Source organism: Megascapheus bottae, chromosome 15 (assembly GCF_031878675.1).
Source record: "Megascapheus bottae isolate mThoBot1 chromosome 15, mThoBot2.hap1, whole genome shotgun sequence".
Taxonomy (NCBI): Eukaryota; Metazoa; Chordata; class Mammalia; order Rodentia; family Geomyidae; genus Megascapheus; species Megascapheus bottae.
In genome coordinates, this window is record NC_143523.1 from 47887775 (window position 1) to 47908766 (window position 20992).

The 20992-nt window shown below is 39.5% G+C and overlaps 1 protein-coding gene across 1 annotated transcript in view; it reads left to right on the plus strand.

The window, feature by feature from the left end:
* Positions 1–20992, plus strand: part of Lrmda (leucine rich melanocyte differentiation associated) — a 999007-nt gene that overhangs the window by 823107 nt on the left and 154908 nt on the right. The window contains exon 6 of the mRNA XM_090346626.1: positions 2796–2883. Within this exon, the coding sequence (XP_090202752.1) occupies positions 2796–2883 (88 nt within the window). The remainder of the gene's footprint in view (positions 1–2795; positions 2884–20992) is intronic.

Here is a 20992-nt window from a genome sequence, read left to right on the forward strand (position 1 = left end):
TTTTGGTGATTTTAGGAAAAGCTGGTATCAAATACTCAATAGCCCAATGGAGATGAAAAATACAAAGAAATCCCATAGTGTAATAACCTAAAACTCATAATGGGTTTTAGATTCATTTAAAAACAACATGTTTGGATGTTGTAATCCAGCTCTACAGAAGGCTGACACCTAAGGGTCATGATTCAAAGTCAGCCTGGGAAGGAAAATTCACGAGGTTCTCTATCTCCAATTAGCTACTGAAAACCTGAAGGTGGAGATGTGGCTTACACACCATACCGTTAGCCTCCAGCAAAGAATTTTAGTGACAGTGCCCAAGTTCAAGTCCCAGAACATCCCTCTTCACCCTCCCCCCACACCCAGTCAAAAAACAAACAGAAAACTAGCCTTGTTTCATCCTTCATGTAGACATTACAGTAGACCTCAAAAGCCAGAGAGAAATACCTGGTGATATTGGTATTTGAATTTTAATTCAATTTCTCCCTGTCACTAGCATGCAGCATCCTAAATGCTTAATGATGTAGTATATAAAAAAGTCTTATCCCTTCTATTAATTACAATAAAAATATATGAAAAAAATCAATAATAAAAATAAGTCTTATCTACTTCTAAAATCCTTTTCTTTGGGACTGAACTTTTATCTTGCTGGATCCAATACATTTGGATCAAGCTTTAAACACCATATATTTGCCTTATATTTGCCTTTGAGCTGGAGTGAAGAAATGCGCCCTAAAATCTATTTCTACCTAGGGACAGAACTTCTGATTTCTCTCCATTCAGACTTCCTTCTATAAGTCTCCACTGAAAGCTGCTTAATCAAACATCTCAAATGTCAGAAACGAAGTTAAAAGGGTGTTCCTAGCATGTATGTCTAATCTCCGACTTAGTTTTGATTCCCATAATGTAGGTAATCTCTTAGGAGAAAAGACTTGCTTTTAGCAGGGTAAATATATCCCACAGAGGGCATTTCCTATTCCGGAAAGGGAAAAAAAGGATAGCATTAATGAAATTTACTTTTCCATGGAGTTTGGAAAGGTTGTAAGCTTAGGATTTTGATCCTAGCAGATGTTCTTTTATGGGAGCATTAAAATAAAAAACTGCATTTAATTTAGGCATCTCGGTTAAGAGTTATAGTGGTGATGCTTCTGAATGCGACACACTGGTCACCTTCATGTACACATCGAGGCTCCCAGCGATGATGCTTTGGTCCTGTGTTTGTCCACGAGGACTTTTGGTTCAGAGAGCATTAACAGCCTGGGCCATACCAGCTGTTCTTGACACAGTGTCTACATACAGTCCCTGTTTCTACAACAGGGACTCCTATATTCACATCAGCCCACATATAATTCATGTCATTTACTTTTAGGTCCTAGAATAAAAATGTTTTGTTGATGAACATTATAAAAACAGATCATGGGCTAGGAGTATGGCCTAGTGGTAGAGTGCTTACATAGTATGCATGAAGCCTTGGGTCTGATTCCTCAGTGCCATATAACACAGAAAAAGCCAAAAGTGGTGCTGTGGCTCCCATGGTAGAGTACTCACCTTGAGAAAGCTCTAGGACAGTGCTCATACCTTGAAGTCAAGGTCTGGAGTAGTACAAAAAAACCTGACCATCCCTAATAATAAAAAAAAAATCTGTAATCATCATATTGCAAATTAATCTGTAATGTTTTAAGTTGACAACCCAAAGGTAAAACCCCGCACCTGACATTGTGTGTTAACAACAGAGAAAATAAAGATACACCAAAATGTTGTTTAGTATCAGCTTTAGGCTATGTAGATGATATTTATGGGAAACATAACTTTTTTTTATTTTTTATTGTAATTAGTAAAAGGGTTACATGATATTTGCCAGATAGAAGGTGCGTTAATTCACATACATTGATACCCTTTCACATGTCTTGGTACCCATTTCCCTCCCCCCCCACACCCCCCACCCATCTTGGTTTTCCCCCCTTCCCTATCAAATTTCAAATATCCAAATACAAATAAATTCAATATATTAGATAACAAAGTGAGATACTATACCAATATGAGATAACAAGGGACAGCAAAGGAGATGCGAGACAACATAGTACATTAAGGACAACAATCGAAACATAACTTTTTGTTCCAATGTGAGTGCCATTTTTAACCTTACATGTTGATAAGTCTAAAAGTATGCCCCCCCCCAATCTGAAAAAGCTCAGAAATCCAAAATACTCTAGACTTAGGTATTTCAGATAGGAGATACTCAGCCTCTATCCTCAATCTAATTGAGTATCTAAGTGCTGTTGTTAAACTTACTTAGAAGCCCTGCTGCACAACCTGACAATTTATAGCCATTCCTATGGTGACTTACATCCTGCTAGTTTTAAGTCCTTGACTTAACTCTACCCCCATGAATGTAGATCTGTAACTAGACCTGTTTCTCTTCACCCACCCTGGGAGCAAAGCTTAGCCTCTTTCCTGGTTTCTATAGAGATATGCTCAGTGCCAGCACTTTGAGGAAATTATTCGGAGAAGGCCTTCCACAAAAATCTAAGTCTACACCATTTCCTGTCTTCAACCTCTCTCATTTCTCTCTTCCTCTCATCACTGAGCCCAACAAACCACCTCTCAGAGACTTTCCACTTACGCTCAGGCCCCTCAAAGCTTCGTACTCTCCTCCACACTTACTGAAATTTCATCCCAATAAGGAAAACCCTTGCTTCCAAACTCAGATCTCAAGGAGCTTGTGTCTCAAGGAGACACATTTGGGAACGAGAGGTATTTTAGCATTTGGCTTCATGGTCACATTTGCTTGTCTCATGCAGGTTTCCACTGGGGATGTTGCTGCCTCTTCGGAGCACTACCACTACACACCGCTGCCTTCTGCTTCCAGAGACCTCACCAGTCACCAAGGTAGGAACCAGCTTTTTATTCCTCTCAGTGCTTGTGGGGTGGGATTCTTGGCTGTGCAAAACCCTGGGCTTCTTATTTCTATCTTGGCGCCTTAAAAGGAACACAGTGTTTTAAAGTTCTTGATGAGAAAACCATGCTTGTCAAACCTACTGATTTCAACCCACATTAACCAGAATTTAGTGCCAGTCTACTGGGGAGGCATATAAATTTATGGTATAATATGCCTTTGTGATTTTTTTCTCTTTAAATAAGGAGATTATAGTACTTAAAAATTACAAAGACAATCATTACCTCTAGCAACAGTAATGGAAAGAAATTGGAAAACTCACTAATATTTGTAAAAGTGCCATTGTTTGGGAATATAATAGTTTAAATCTGTAATTTTGAGATGAATGAGCTAGACGTTACAGCATAAAGGAATTTCAGTTTGCCTGGCAGCACTGGAGAGAGCCTCCATGTGTAGTTTCTACTGAATTCTCTGATTGATCCTGAAAACATTAATTTGGTTTACCCAGTTTTCCCAAACCCTTCCGTTTCTATTTTTATCTCCAGAGTCTTGAGTTGCAAACGCAGGCAGAACTCCAACAAGGAGTATTTTTTGCAAGTGCTTCATCCCTAAACTGCTGGAGCTAATAAGTAATACAGCATTGCCTGAGCTGGAATATTTGAGGGTTGGAAGAGACCAAGTGGTTAGCTTGTTCTATCCTGGTAATGTCTAGCTGTTTTCCCAAACTATAAGTCTGACTCCTAAGTTCGATGAGGGCAGGCTTGGATGGAAGGTTTTAAGAATTGCTTCCTCCGGAAGGCTAGTTCTTTTGTGTGTGTAGAGGAGGCTGAGGAAGGTCTCTCAACCATGTAACCATGTTACATGGCTGAATGAGGAAGAGACTGTGAGTATGTTCAGAAAGTGTTGAATCTGGCTCTCAATGATGACTTACGGGACTAGTGGGAACAAGACATTAATATTCTACAGAGAATGGTAAAAGGGAATAACACAGTTTCTGGAATTGTTGATTTGGACCCGTATTACCCATCTGGGGTCTGATTCTCAAGAGAACTCCACATTTAAATATACTTTTGGCTTTCCTAGAGTTCACCTGTGATTCCCTTCATATAAAAATCTACCTTGTCCAAGGGCAGGGAAATAGGTGGCTGTAGGTTGGCATTGTAGTGATGGACATGAGTAGGTCTCCTTACTATATGTCCTCGTGAAGGTCTTGAACACCTCCCTGTGGGAGAGTTCCCTGAGAGCTCCCCTAGGCAAATACTACCACTAAAAGATACATATAGCACATTGACTCAGATTAGAAGCTTATCCTCATGGATTCATTTTTATTAGTTTCTAGTATCTGCATGAGGGTAATTTTATTTAGCCTATTGCATAAATGTGGGATCTGAAGTTTCCACGCAATGGAGAATTTACAATGATCTTATCTATTGTAACGGTTAGAGAAAGGACCAGTATCACCTGTGATGATCTTCATAGTAACAGAAAATGTATGAACCCTGAAGGAATGGAACATAAGAACAAAAGTTTTAGCTAAGTGCCTATCTATATTCCTAGCTACTCAGGCAGCAGAGATTTGAGGATAGAAGTGGGAATCCAGCTGGGACAGGAATGTCTGTGAGACTCTTAACCTCAAATTTACTAGCAAAAAGCCAAAAGGAGAGCATTATCTCATGCAGTAGAATGCCAGCCTTAAATGAAAAAGCTTAGGAATAGTGCCCAAGTGCTGAATTAAAGTCCCAATAGAATTTCATGGACTGCTTGGACTCTCCTAGAATAGCTATCAGCAAACTTTTAGCCTCCCACACAACTTAGGAAGGCAGGTTTGTTCCACTGTACTGGCCTATGTGTGGAGAAAGAAGCTCATGAGCTTCAGGCTGGTCTTGAAACTTGATCTTCAGCTTCTCAGCTTCCCACATACCTAGTATTACAGGTGTATTACAAAGCTACTGTTTAGTTTTTCTGAAGAATACATATACATACATACATACATACATACATACATACATACATACATACATGCATGTTTAATAAATTGCTTACTTGGTCAAAGTGTACTTTGGGGACACAATCATGAAAACATCAATAAAGATAGAGCCAATGATGTTCAGGTTATATCTATCTATGCAGGGAAGAGGTAAAATATATATTTCATTTCCTTGGCACATGAGAATAACATAACGCCAAATACTATTATGTAATGCCACGTTAGTCTTTCATATTTAAGGGAATCTTACCCAATTTCTGATAATATGTCACCAAGTTATTTGAGTAATGTGTAATGATATTGTCACAGGAACAGCTTGCCAACATTTATGCAGAGAGGGCCTGATATCATATGAAGGTAAATTGCACTGTTTCTCCCAAGTGGGGTCTTCCATGATGTCTTAAACAATCTTTTTTTTCCTTTTGAACCAACAACTACAAAAAGTAGTGGGCAAAAGTTCATGTGCAAATTGATACTTTGGTTTTTTTAAATATACATACCATTTTCTCCTGTACTTTTATGTAACTTCCCATGTTTTGTATGATCAGACCATGATTCATGTCCTGAAGACTGGAGATTCAAATGCAGAGCAAGATGAGGCCTGGAGGCAGGGGCCTCAGTTTTTTCATCAGGAGTTTATGCCATTCATCATACACACATCAACGTTCAGGGCTTTCTGCTTCCTTTGTGAATCTTTGCTTGATTAGAGCTGCATTGTTTGTGCTTTCTTCTTGAGAACATACAGAATTTTAATTTCAGTCTCCCTCATACCATTGTCCATACTCAGCTTTGCAAGAAAGATGTCAGATTTATATGTTTTAAACTAAAACTTTGAGAGAGGTGGTACAGTTAAGCAGTTTAACTCTTGCCCTTCAGTGATGCCCTCATCCTTCCAGTTATCAACTTAAATCATCTGCCTCAGGAGGTGGACTTGTAGCAGTTCAGATTTGCCTGTTCTGGGACTATATTCCTGGATAGGCTACAGGCTATGGGAATATAGAACATGATATCTGATTGCTCACATTTATATCTTCAATGTCTTACACAGGTATTCCTACTTATTCAAAGCTTAATATGTACTTGCTATAGGTTTGATAAGTGTTTCTCCAAAGCTCCATGGGAGGCTTAATCCCCTGAAGGTGGCTTTGCCAGGAGATAATAGTACCTAGGGGGAGGAGGTTAGGTCAGTGACACATGGGTTTAAAGGAGTCCTTCCTCTTCCTTTCTATTGTTTTGTGCCATGAGATGAGGGCTTCTTCCACCGCACATCCCTCCCTCCCCACTTCCCTTCCTCCCTTAGGTGCTGTTTGCCTCAGACTTAGAAGCAATGGGTCAACCTACAATAGACTGATTAAAAACCATAAGTAATAATATGAAATATTTGTTACAAAATGGCAAACACATTGACCCAATATTTGTTAAGCTAATAAACGAGTCATAGGAACACAAGAAGTACCAGTGTCTTCCATCGCTTTGTATAATTTGATTGCATATGATGGAGCCACATTTTCCCTTAAGGGTGGGCACACTAAAGAAAAGGGGTAGTTCTGTGTATCTTAGACCTCAAGTCTCTTGCACTGAGAGACTCTAGACCTTCAAGTATGAAGCCATGTGTATTGATTCAGTGACATAGTGCATTTAGACACAAAGTATAACTTCCAAAAAGATGATCATTTTTTTATTGTCAGGGTAATGTATAGAGGGGTTACAGTTACATTCGTCAGATAGTCAGTACATTACTTCTCACACATTGATATCCCTTCGCATGTTTTGTCCCCATTTCCCTCCCCCCACCCCTTTATGATCATCTTGTTTTCCCCCCTTCCCTTTCCTATTTCAATTGAACAAATAAATGTATATACAATATAGCAGGTAACAAAGTCAATAACAATATGAGATTAATCAAAGGGCAAAAAAAGAGAAGAGAAATAACAATACATTAAGAACAACCATTACATAAGATAAAGCTCTTGTTTCCATACCCAAAGAAACATAGGCTCAATGATTTCCCTCACTGGTGATAATTAGTACATAACTAGGATTCTCCTAGCAGAGGATTATAATAGTACAAAACCTAGGTACATAAGGTCATTTAGGATGAAACTAAATGAAAGGATCTCTACGATATTGTTGCTTTTATGCTGAAATTTTCCAGCTTTGCTGTTTAAATGGTCAGGAAGGGAGTATGATGAATATAGCCATTGATGGAGATATTTTACTAGACCAGATGCCCTCAAAGAAGAGGACTCTCAGAAAGCTGCAGGTCATGTAAACAGGTGGATTTACAATAATCCACTTGATCTCTGCAAGCACCAGCCTAGGCTTGAGTATTTCTGTGCAGAATGGGGGACATTGCCTTGTCACTGTTCTTTTCCATTTCCTAGTGGCAATTGTTATACCTGTTCACCATGGGTGTTTCATTACTAAGAGCATTGACGTAGTCCTCGGGTAAATGTCTCTTTAAATGTAAATGTGTTATGTGGTCAGGGAATATTCCAGCATGCCAGTCGCTGCCACTCTATCCAATAGCTGTTAGAAACAAAACTCACACTTACATAGAATAGTGTTTTAGAGGAAGAGGGACCGTTTCTTCTTAGAAAATAAGCTATATATGCATATATACATATACTAGCACATATATGGCATATATTATAGCAAATATAATCATCATATTATCATTCTCACTGAAGAAATCACACCAAGAATTGGTGGGGGGAGGAATGTGATTGGAGTACACAGCGACAGAAACAAGGGGGGTAAATTAAATTAAAATTCGGTGCTCTTGATTTTTAGGTCACTTCTAGGTCATCCTTGACATTCATCCTTTACATCAGATTGTATAATGCAAGTGCAGGCAGGGCCATGACACTGTTGTGTGAGGGGGAGGGAAGAGCACCTCTTGGAGATGCCAGTCACTAGGGGTGATCGGGCTGTCAGTGAATTCAGTGTTCTCCTGAGCAGGGAGGCTCATGAGCAAGGTCCAGCTGGAAAGTTTCACAGGATTCCAGGAATCTCCTATTGGCTCTTTGATCCGATATACCTGGATGAATGTGGTGGAGCTAGGTTGGTGGTAAAGCAGATAGTCTGGCTCCTCTGCTGTAATCCTGCCTTATCAATAGCTACTGCATTGACAATGCCATTCCAATTTTCCTATATGCATAGTTTCCAAAATAATTGAAAGTCCGGTAGATACCCCTGAATGACCTTTTACTCTTCATGCTTTAACAGTTTTGAAGATGTTCCTTAGTAAGCTTGCAATAGTAAGCACTGGATTGTAAATAGATAAGCTTGATAAAAGTAGAAAAGTAAAGAAGAAAACAGCTGTGCAAATTGTCTGGTGATAGTGCCATCCTAGCTTCGCCATTGAGGGCAAACTTGCTGTTATTTTTATTGACTTAATTGTTGGTTGCTCATTTTTTACCCCACCCAAGGACTTGGTCTATTTGTGTTTGTAATTGATTGCTTGGACTGTCAGAGTAATTTTCATTACAACTTATCATAATTAGTTATCATTTGTAGGTTCCTTAATGTAAGTTACATTTTATGCTTAGCAATTGATTTTTCCGTATATCTCTATAAAGCAACTCAAGAAACAAAAGAAAAAGACAGAAATAAAAACTATGTGTTAGGTTTTCTTTAAAAATTTTTTTTGGCCTGAGACATAAAATACATTCAGAGAAGCCATAAATACAGAGCTTTTTTTTGCTTTAATTGATCAAATCAGTCCACATTAAATAAGTAAGAGAAAAATAAACCAAATGTTTGTGAAAAGGTCAAATCCATGTGGTGAAAGTGTTTGGGTTGGAGGGATATTGGTCAAAAAAAAACAACTGTGTCAATAAACAGAATCCTTCCAGGAAAACTTGAAAGGGGGTTTCTATAACAGAAAAGGATGGAGAAAGCACTAGAACATATTGGCATATCGGTTACTTCCTGAATAGACTGTTAATAACTTAGCAAAAAAAAAAATAAAGAGCAAGGACTGTCAAATGGCCTTGCATTCAACTAAAACTCTTACATACAGCAAAGTAAATAGTTACTATACCAAAAAGAGAGATTTTCTCCCATTCTGGAAGCTATCAGTTGTATTTCTGGCAAGGGATTAGTACCATAATATACATCGAGCTCATAAACTTCCAAAGAATCAAAAACCAAATTAATAAATCACACATGAACTGAACAGATAATTCTTATAAGGAGTACAAGTAGTAAAATTCCAAGAAGAAATACCCAACATTTCTGGACATAATGGAAATGGAAATCAAAATAATGTTAGAATTTAATCTCACTCCAGTCAGAATGACAATGATCAATAACAACAAGGGCTATCCAGGATGTGTATGTGTGGGGAGGGTAGGAAGTGGGGAGAAGAAGCCTTCATATACTAACTGGTAAGAATGTGAACTAGTCCAAACACTATGGAAATCACTGTGGAGGGGGTCTCACAAACCTAAAAATAGAACTACTAAATGATCTAGTAATAATGGTGTTGGGCATATATCCAAAGGAATGTTAATCTGGTCAACATAGAGGTACTTACATACTGTGCTCATTACACAGCTAACTGATGCTAATATATAAAATATGAAAAGAGGGTCAGGGAGATTCTTGATGTCTTGACCACTTCACATTTGAGGTGATAGGATTTAGAGGCAATATGTCTCTTGTCAATAAGTTTCACTTCTTGTGTTTTTATTTCTACTCCTTTTCCATGTCAACCCAAAAGGAACATGAAAAATACATAGGTTTCTTCATTACAAACAGAATTTACACAGAGTAATAGCAAAAATTCAAGGAAAGTAGATACATGTATTAGTCATAGTCACTAAAGAGTCTTTGGACCTGCTACTTACTGATTCTCGCTGGCCATTTTAAAAGTTAGTGTATGGTTGGGCGCTGATAGCTCATGCCTATAAACCTAGCTACTCAGGAAGCTGAGAGCTGAGGATTGAGATTCAAAGCCAGTTGGGACAGGGAAAAATCCATGAGATGTGTCTCCATTTAATCACAGAAAAAGCTAGGAGTGGTGCTGTCCTAGTGGTAGAGTGCTAGCCTTAAACAAAAAGAGCTTAGGGACAGTGCCCAGGCCCAAAGTTCAAAGCCCAGGACTGGCAACATACATTAATATGTACATACATGCATACAGACATACATACATACATATGTAGTAGCAGGAATGAACAGATGATTCTGTTAACTTTGCCAGGTAGATCTCACTTAAGATCATACTTTGAAGTAAAAGGCTTATTTATTGTCTGTCTTCAGGAATATTGTGATTAATCTTTCAAGGCTGTGGAATATGAGCTGGTGTCTCAAAAATTGGCTCTCAAGCCTGCTACATGTAAGGTCAAGGGTGCCATATTCCACACCAGTAACAAACAAAACCAGCAAAGGCATTGATTACTGAAGTTTCGCAGAAGCATGATGGATCGGATTTTATCCCAGGCAACATGTGCTGAAACCTAGACAAGAAACGACCACAAGAATAAACACTGACCACAGAGAGTCCTTGCCACAAGGACATGTCTCATGGGGGGAGGCTCATCATAGGAGAACTGACCTTGGCTTCCTCTCATATTCCTTGACACCACTCTACCCTCATTGGTAGGGGGAAGAATATGTTAGTTTCTTATGCAGAACTATTATTAGCATTTTCTAATTATGTAAAAAGTGATTGCCTCTGATGACATTTTCCAACAGCACCCATTATTTTAGTTTTCTTTCCCTCATAATGCTTTTAGGGGCTTATAATCTTGGTGGAATTCTCAGATACAGAGAGATGCTAAAGTTTCCTTTATTTAATCGAGGTGACTAGTGATTTGACAGTAGTGGTTGACAGGTTTATTTTATCTGCGTGGCGGTGGGAGTCTATTTTCAGTGCGTGTGCTCTGTTCCCAAGTATAAGGACTTTACTAAGTGCTGAATAAATTGTACTTTCCTTTGATTCTAGACCTTGCTGAAATGGTTTAAAAACTTGAGTCTGGGTCATCAAATCTATCTCCCTGCTACTTTGCGGGGTCAATAGCTTGCTGTGTACTGAGCCAAGCTGGGTGGATTGGAATGGAGGGAGGTGTAGATTAAAACTTCCGCATGGATATAGATGGATGTGCGTGTGTGTGCTGGCTGTCTGGGAGAGCAGCAGTGATGGAAGAGCAAGCCAAGTGGAATCTGAAGATGGATGAATCTGTTCGACTATTACCAAGCCTGGCATGGACTTTAGCCAGGAACGTTAAGAAACTTCCTTTAAGCATTTGAAACCCATAGGGGTCCATTTCCTATCTTTTTTCTCCAAAGATGATTTTTTTCATTCGTAGTCTCTGGGATTGCTTTATTTCTCGTCTTTGAGCAGAATTGTGCTATACTCATTGACATAGAGAGGCTGTGAATCTGGTTCTCTGTCCTCAAAAACAAAAGATGGAGCGAAAATGGATGCTGTTTCCCCTGACCCTGCTCCCTCAGCAGTAACCTTAGCCCTGTTAAATGAGAAGTCACCAAGACAGTGCGCATCAAAAGGGCTGACACAAACAGGTTTCCTCTATCCTGGGAAATGTGGAAAATTGATAGTGTGGAAGATTGTAAATGTGCTAATGTTTTTTAGGGTTCTGAGTTGAATCTTGCCCCTTTTTATTGCAAAAGAAGAACTAGATGGATCGTGAAATGGCCAAGACTCTGATAAATAATGCCATTCAAGGGCTCATCTAGCATGTTTGTGGTTAGTGTTTATTGTTTACAAATATGTCAGGATTGGTGGAGAATTCAAAACAAAGTATCCTCTCTCTCTCTTTCTCTTTCTCTCTCATAGGCATTTGTAGTTTCAGTGAATAAATCCCACAAATGAAATGATGCCAGTCAAACAAGGTGTAGTCTATAACTAGGAATGACATGATTTGGGTAAAGGCAGTAGATGTTCAGAAAAGATGAAAAATCAGTGAGAATGCGAATAGTCAGGCTTGGCTGCCTTAGAAGATGCTGGCTTTGAGCATCTTCTATGCATGAGAAACATGTAGGGCAGGTGTCATTCCTAAAATATTATACATGTAAGAAAGCAGAAAGGTAACACTAGATAAAACTGAGGAGAGAGAGAGTGACACCATTTTTCACAGGTCATCAATGAAGCTACTTGTGTCAGAAGATTCCATATTTAGGAAAGCCTTGAACAGGCAGAGAAGACTATATTTGATTTGCATTGGTGCTGTGAAATGATTTATCTGCCAATCGGATTTGGGGGGGCGGTAGGGATTGGAAGAGAAAGAGCATGGACATTAAGAGATAGTGTGAAGGGAGTTTGTTCTAGCTTTTAGAACCTTTAGAAGCTTTGGCACAGGCACTGTGATGTCTCTGAAGAGTTGATTTCTAGCAGAGATAATTTAACTGTCATCTGGGGCCTGGGTGCTGCCAGTGAGAAGCAAGGGGCCATTTTACGGGAAACCTTTTGACCAACTATGGGATTGCTGTTTGAGGTCGCCGATAGTTTTGCTCACCAGGACTTAAGCATTTGAGAAAATGAATAGTCATTGCATTTTTATCCTATAATACTCAGAGTATTTCTGATGTTGGGTTTTGGAACTAAAATGTTAGAACTCAACATCAGTCTGTAATCTAGCTTTCAGTGATCAAGGCCTGGAGTAGCTAACTAGCTGGCTTGCTGGGGCACAGAGAATAAGGGAAAGAATTGGAGAAACTATAGCAAGCACAAAAGACAAGACAGATGATAGTCTGGGGAAGGAAGAGACAGAGAGCCAGAAGGCTATGAGGAAGCCAGCATGGTGTGTGGGGATCTGTGGTCTGGGCCTTTCCCCACTTCAGGAGGTGCCTATCCATGTCAGGATTCTCCCCTGCCACTCATGCGGAAGCTATAATCTGACCTGTTAAATGGAAGACTGGTGAAGTTAATGTACTGAAGCTTGTGGCAACAGAAACAAACATACAATAAGCAGGCTGAGCAACCACAAAAATTTGTTCTCATTCTGGCCTTTGGCATAAAGTTGAGTTACATTCTTTTACAAACTAGTAAGTGCCCAATGTGATTTACTGCTGAATCTTGGGCTTCTGGAAGCAGAGCTATTAGAAGCCAAATGCTTTTGGTCTAGAATGTTCTGCTGAGAGCTCTGTCTGTAAGAAGTGCTTAAAAGCTGTGATTGTTTTTATTTGTTTGTTTTGCTGGGAAATATTGACTTCTAACATGAACCCGTGACTTAACTAGGATGAAGAATAGGCAACCTAGCCCTCCTCTCATTTTGTTATCTGTATCCTTTTCCATAGCTGTTCTCCCCGATAGTCACTGTGCTGCCATCTTGGAAGCCAGGAAGACAGAGAGTAGAAACTGATTGCCCGAAAGGCATCAAGGATTCTTACTGTAACAAAGCCAAAACAGTCCAGGCACATCAGCACTCACTTTTGATATGGGGCATTTTAACTCCACATGCCTTTGTCCCTCCCTCATTCCATACCGTCTACTCCCCCTTTAGCTATCTTCTCCCTAAGTGTAGCCAAAGATGGCTGAGGATGTACTATTGTGCTGTTTTCCCATGACAGCCACAGAATTATCCATTTTCTATCTTTCAGCATGTCTATTTGGCATAGAGGGGTAAGTGGCCAAACCTACCTACTGTGTGGAACCCCTGGAGTTCAGACTCTGGTTTCATGCCCAGCAATAATATCCAACCCTGGTTCTACCTACTCATTTTATTTCCCCTTCCCTCACAGAGAACTTTCCCCTCTGCCCCAGGCTTTGTCCTCAGTTTTACAACTCTTTTTGGAACAAATAAACAAACATCTGGAATCGTGTGGTACATTTAATTAAAAAGTTTATGTTTGGCCAGAAATAGGAAAATCATGAAAAATGGCCTGTCGGGGAGCTCAGGAAGGCCAAAGGATGACGTCCTTGGCTATAAATGGGTTGGAATGGAGGGAGGTGAACACCTGTTCAGTGCAGCATGCCCTCCTCCCGTGTCCTACTCTCAGCCATTAATATATACAGCTTTGGGGTTTTTTTTTTTTATCCATTCTAATGAAATTTTTTTTAAAGTTTGGACTGATTGAGAGAGGGCTTTTGCTTTTCCAATAACCTTGGATTTGCTGGAATGTGTATATTTTATAAAGGGGTGTGGTATTAGGATTTTCAGGTTTTTCATTTCCCTTACTCAGAATTCCATATGCTTCAGGTCAGTTCAGGGGCGTGCTCTGCTTCTTCCATCAGTTAGTAATCATGAGGCTCATAAGAACTGCTAACAAGTGGGGCTGTGCAAGACCCAGGGCAGCAGGGAGAGGCCAGAGGTGCTGCCTTCAGGAGTCCTATAGTCTAATGGGAGACAACGGGACCCCTTGTAGAATGAAAGAAAGCTGAGGGCAGGCTAAATACACGCAAAGATGGGGCAAAGGAGGTACTGCAATATAAGATTAGGATGGATTTTTCTTTTTTTTAGCCAGTCCTGGGCTTGAGTACAGGGCCCGAGCACTGTCCTTGGACTTTTTCAAGGCTAGAGCTCTACCACTTGAGCCTCAGCATCACTTCTAGCTTTTTCTATGTATGTATTACCGAGGAATTGAACCCAGGAATTTTTGCATGCTAGGCAAGCACTCTACCACTAGGCCAAACTCCCGGCTCTAGGATGGATTTATTTTAAAGCATTTCACTTGGCTTTATTCATAATTCTATACTAGTACAATCATTTACTCTGCAAAATAGAGAAATGTTCTAGTGAGCTGAGAAGGGGTTGGTATATTGAATGAAAAGGACTGAAGAGGACAGAAACAAAGACCAACAAGTGAGTGGACATTTCAAATTACTCTCTTTATAGGGTCATGATCAAATTGAAAGGAAAAGCAGATTGATTGGTTAATACCTGTTTACTCCCTGGTTTTTCTTTTGGCAAGGATTTAAGTACAGATAGATTCATCTTCATGCCAACTGCCTATAATGAATATATTCAAGAAATTTTGTCACTTCTTAGCAGAAAGAACAGCGCAGGAGGAATTTCAATACCAAACTTTAGACTCTATTACAGAGGTATAATTATCAAAACAGCTTGGTACTGGCACAAGAACAGGCCTGAAAACCAGTGGAATAGAACTGAGGGCCCAGATATTAAAACACAGACCTATGGCCACCTAATCATTCATAAGGGAGCCAAAAAAATAGAATGGAAGAAAGAGAGCCTCTTCAACAAGTGGTGCTGGCAGAACTGGTTAAACACCTGCAGAAAACTAAAGTTGGATCCTTCTTTATCACCCTGCACTAGAATTAACTCCAAATGGATCAAAGACCTTGAGGTAAAAGCTGACACACTGAAAACTTTACAAGAAGAAATAGGAGACACACTAGGCCTCCTTGGCACAGGTCGAAACTTTCTTTTTTATATATTTTTTTATTGTAATTAATAAAAGGCTTACATGATATTTGCCAGATAGAAGGTGCATTAATTCACATACATTGATACCCTTTCACATGTCTTGGTCCCCATTACCCTCCTCCCCACCCCCCCATCTTGTTTTCCCCCCTTCCCTATCCAATTTCAAATAAACAAATACAAATATATCTGATATATCAGATAACAAAGTGAGATACTGAAACAATATGAGATAACCAAGGGACAGCAAAAGAGATGAAATAACATAGTACCTTAACGACAATAAGGACCAAGAATCACAACAAATCAGAGAAAGGCTGGATAAACGGGACTGCATTAAACTGCAGAGCTTTTGTATGGCAAAGGACATAGCTAGTAAATTAATTAGGAAGCCTACAGAATGGGAGAAGATCTTCACCAACCAAACAATGGACAAAGGCCTCATATCTAAAATATATCAACAGCTCAAAAAATTGAATCACTCCAAAACTAATCTCCAAAGAAACAACAATCCCATTAAAAGATGGGCCAAAGACTTAAAGAGAGTCTTCTCTGAAGAAGAAATAAAAATGTCCTATAGACACATGAAGAAATGCTCGACATCTCCGGTCATAAAAGAAATGCAAATCAAAACAACTCTGAGATTTCACCTCACTCCAGTTAGAATGGCCATGATCAAGAAAACTTAATAACAACAGATGCTGGAGGGGATGTGGCCAGGAGGGAACACTACTACACTGTTGGTGGGAGTACAAACTTGTTCAACCACTATGGAAAGCAGTATGGCAGTTCCTCAAAAGACTAAACATAGAGCTCCCCGATGACCCAGCAATTCCACTACTTGGCATTTACCTAATTGTCCAGAAACAAGGATATACTAAATCCACTAGCACAACAATGTTCATTGCAGCACTATTTACCATAGCAAAGACATGGAACCAACCCAGATGCCCCTCAGTTGATGAGTGGATCAACAAGATGTGGTATTTGTGCACAATGGAATTCTATGCTGCTGTCAGAAAGAATGACATAGCCCCATTTGTTAGGAAATGGAAAGACTTAGAAAAAATCCTATTACGTGAAGTAAGCCAGACTCAAAGGAACATAGGCTCAATGGTTTCCTTCATTTGTCATAATCAATAGAAACCTTGAGCTCTCCTAGCAGAGATTTGCAATAGAGCAAAACCTAGACACATAAGGCCATACAGTATGAGGCTAAATGAAAGGACCTCTAGGATATAGAAACAAAAGCCATATAATGAGTGATTGTTGTCCTTAATATACTGTTATCTCTCATCTCTTTTGCTGTCCCTTGGTTATTTCATATTGTTACACTATCTCATTTTGTTATCTGATATATTGGATAAATGCGTATTTGGTTATTTAAAATTGGATAGGGAAGGGGGAAAACAAGATGAGGGGTGAGGGTGGGGGGGAGGGAAATGGGGACTAAGACATGAGAAAGGGTATCAATGTATGTGAAGTAATGCACCTTCTATCTGGCAAATATCATGTAACCCTTCTATTAATTACAATAAAAATATATGAAAAAAAAAGAAATTTTGTCAATTATCTTTCCTGATTTATGGAAAAGTTGGTTCACTTGTTCCATTTTGGTGAGTTTTAGTGTAATTGAACTCCATTTTGGTTTTAGCTTGGTGTGCTGGGGACTAAGGTCTCTTCTGCTGTTCAAGAGGAGGAATGAGTGGAAATAGCCATGGATGGATGTAATAAACTGAGTAAAAAGCACCTTTCTCTGGGGGGTGGGAAGGTTCAGACCAGGAAAGTAGAGTTCCTGTCTAATTTCAGACTGTGAGCTTGTAAGGAGGCAGGAGTAGTGTTAGTTTTGAAGGATCTAATTTGGTATGTGAGAAAAAGACATACCAAACTCCTGACTTCCCAGCCAATGCAACAAATAGGTTATCAGAAATTTAGGGCAGTTAAGTTGACCTTGGAAAGCAATGCTAGCAAGTGGGCCCTTGAAGAGGTTAAAGCCAGGAAAGCAAAAATTCTTAGGTAGAAGAGACATTTTTGTGGAAAGGAAAAGAAAAAGCTGCCTGGGAAGCAAATAGGACCAAAGCTGGTGATCCAATTGCCATTAAGAATTGGGGAGCTGCATTGGGGAAGGGTTTTTGTTTTTGCTTTTCTCAAGAAAGCCCATAACCTTTGTGTTTATCCCAGAAAGTCCAGTAGCATTTCAGCTGGACAGGTGTGGAATAGATAACTGTCCACAATGCTGGACGATTTGGTCTCAGTGGGAGAGGACAGCACAATTGTCCTAAGGTCACCAAACAAATGATTGCAGGTTTTTGACACTAGAGGCCACTTGTTATCTTCCTGTCCTAGCAAGAGAAGAATTCAGGCAAGCTGCAAACATTGTAAAGGTGATAAGAAAGTTTACTGGAGAAGAAACTTGACAGAGAAAGAGCACAAAGCAAAAACAAGGTATAGGAAGTCAACCCTTCAGCCATTTCAGCCATCTTGTTCTGTCTTCTTCCTAAGAGAGCTTGGTCTTTGGCTAAACAGAAAAAATTAGTGTCCTTGGGTAGATAGCTTTCTGGTTGACAGTTCTTTCATTTCCCTAAAATGTTTTGACACCATCCTTCTTTTTCCTCACTCAATTTTGTGCCACAATGCCAGGAAATCTTTGTTTTATCCAGTTATACTGAAATCTGCAGATTTTATAGGCTGAAATCCTCTGATTGGCTGAATTTTCTATTCCTATTCATAAGATGTGGATAACCTTACCACAAGGGTTAGGTGTAATTGTTTTCTGTTTCTGATTAACTTCTCTGCTAAGCATGTGATATAGGATGGAAATTTTGTGTGCACTATGATGAACACAAGAACAGTTGGGCTTTGCACAGCGCAGTTTGCGGATGTGTCTCCTTGAAGATTTACACTGGGCTGAGGTTATTTGAAGGACAAAATGAGAAGAACCTTTTGTTGTTGTTGTTGTTGTTGTAGTTGTTGTACAGAATTGCATAAGATATGTCCAGGGGCTGAGAATAAAGTGAAAGCCTTTACATTACATCTGAGGAAAGGACAAGTGTAGTTGAACTCAGGTGTACACTGGCAAAGGAAAATGAAAAATTGTCTGGAACTGTCCATTTGCCTTTCACGCGGCCTGAAGGAAGTGAAATGCAACTATACAATGGTTCAAATTCTGACTGGATTAGATCAGGAATTGTCTTAGATCAAGGCTAGTTTGGCTTTTCGATCAAACAAACCCAGTGTTTTACCTCAGCCCTTCAGTACTTGGGCAGGAAAGCTATAAGCTCATGCTGAACACAGCTCCAGTGTTGCCAGAGTTCTAAGTCCTCAGCTCTCTATTGTTCTTGTGCATCTGTTTCCTTAAATAGTCTCAGCAGAAGCATTAGCATGAAAATGAAACAGTACAGCAACTTGGAATTTTCCATTTGAAGCTCCCTTAGTCTATGGGGTCAAAGTTCTGTCCTCCGGGATGCTAATGCAAACTGTGTGCTGTTCTTGGGCAAACTGTTTCTCCACTAAATGACAAAGGGGGTGGGAGCCAGGAAAATAATGCAGTGCTAATTCCCAAACACAGAATTGTCCAAAGCAGGCCCCACTTTAGATTGCTGCTCCCCCTTCCCCAGTTTTCTTCCCACCCTCCCCCCCAAAGAGGAAAAATTTCCTGTGTTTTTAGGACAGACATCTGTGGGAGAATAATAAAACATCTTCTCCCTTGTGTATTACCTCTTTATTCCCTTATTTATCTGACTATAGCTCATCAGTTTCTTCCAAACAAGGAGAATCCAAGAGGATAAGACAGTCCTTTTTTGTTTTTGATTAAGGAAAACCATACAATAGTCCTCCTCTGCAAGTTTTCTTTTTTCTCAAGAGACAATATTCTTTCTTATGTTTAATTCTCCCTTTCTTCATCATATCTCCTGAAATCTCCATGGAATTTTTACTTCATGCAGTGTTGAAATTAAATAATCAATGTTCTCTTGAAGGAAGGGCAGTGTGTACTGCCATAGCTGGGCAATTGTGAAGCACAGAGGAACTAAGAGAGCAGAAAGAACATAGTCTACTTACTCCCTTCTTCTTCCAAATGCTTGGAAAATAGTATTTTATCCACTATATACCTACTGAGCATGTACTGTGTGGTGAAATCCTGTTTCAAACAGGGGTAGAGTGATAAAGCAGTATAGGAGCTCAGAATTGCATACTCCAAAGTACAGTGCTTTGGAATGCTTGGCAATTCTAGCGGGAGGACTCTGGCTGTCCTCAGAAGCAGCTCACATCTGAGATCTCTCTGACCCCCACGTCCTGTCTTGTATCTCTCTCCGTGTCTTTATCACCTGCCTCCCAAGAAATGCTATAGAAGCTCCAATTCCTCAACCCTATGGTGGGTCACAGAAACCAGAGCCCTCTTTCTCTAAAGCCGCCAGGAAGTCTGTTCTTCTAAGGCATGTCTATATAAGAACCTAAAGAAATTCTCTGTACTATCTTTTCTGATAGTGGGTTATAAAGTATGTATTTCAGAAAGAGTCCTGAAAAATCCAGAAGAAAATGACACTATCTTGAGAAGACAAGAAAAACCCAAGCAAGATTTGATATTTCCTCCTATGTCCCAATATATCTGATCACACTTTGTGCACAGATTCATTTCTACATAGAAGGCTTGTTATGGGATTCGTGAATTTAATATGGGAATGTGTCCTGGTTCCTCATGCTAAAGTCTCCATTTTTCCCTAAAACTTAGGTGAAATAAATGTGTTGAACTTTTGTTAGTTTGTGTTATGACTATTAGGATGAGTAAGGAAATAAAAGGAAAAGTATCTGCTCCTATACCAGACCACTCTTTCTTCACTGACAGCCTTTCACTTTGTAGTATGAAAGAAGATTAAACAGTAATGTGAAAACCAAAGTGCCTTGGAATACGTTAGGTCTAAGTACTAATATGAAAATGGAGTGGGTAAAGGAGATTACAAATTAGAAAAGGTACTACCAAGAATGTGATATTGGAGGGATGATCTGGAGGGGATAGAGAGATGGAATTCAGAAGATACCTGCAGGAGAGAGGCCCAGGCAGAGGAAGAGGTCCATGCAAGGATCTGGGGTAGGTCTACGTACGTGAGGTATAATTGAGAGTCTGGTAAGTAATCTGGTGTTTAGATGAAGCCAGAACAACATTGATGGCAAAAAAATGTAGACCAATGTTGAAAGTAAAATCAGGCACAATAAAATCATAAAGGCTTTATTTAAGTAGATATTCATTGATGAACTATACAGGACTAAATCACAAGTGGCTTAAGGCTCTACTGAGAAGGCTTAAAGGGAAATGTGTATATGAAGTTTCCCAAAGAAATGTTTATCAAAGAAATCATTTGATTGGCCAAAGAGAAAAGCAACTTTATGGTATTTTTAATTGGAGGTTTCTGATTGCTTAAGTTTCATTTTCATTTTACTGTTTGCAGTGAATTGCATTTTAGTTTGGGGAGGTAGGAGCACAGTACAACGGGCACCCCAACCTAAAGAACCTCTAACAGCTTGCCCCCAACACTTATGTGATTATAAGACAGAGAAGCCATTTGAAGGCATCAGAAGGATTGCTCAAAATAACATGACCCTTTTCTTTATTAAAAATGACACTGTCCAGCGCACTGGCTCACACCTATAATCCTAGCTACTTAGGAGCTGAGATCTGAGGATCAAGGTTCAAAGCAAGATTGGCCACAAAAGAACTCTTATCTCCAGTTAACCTCTAGGAAAAGGGGAAGCTCTAGAAAAAGGGTAACC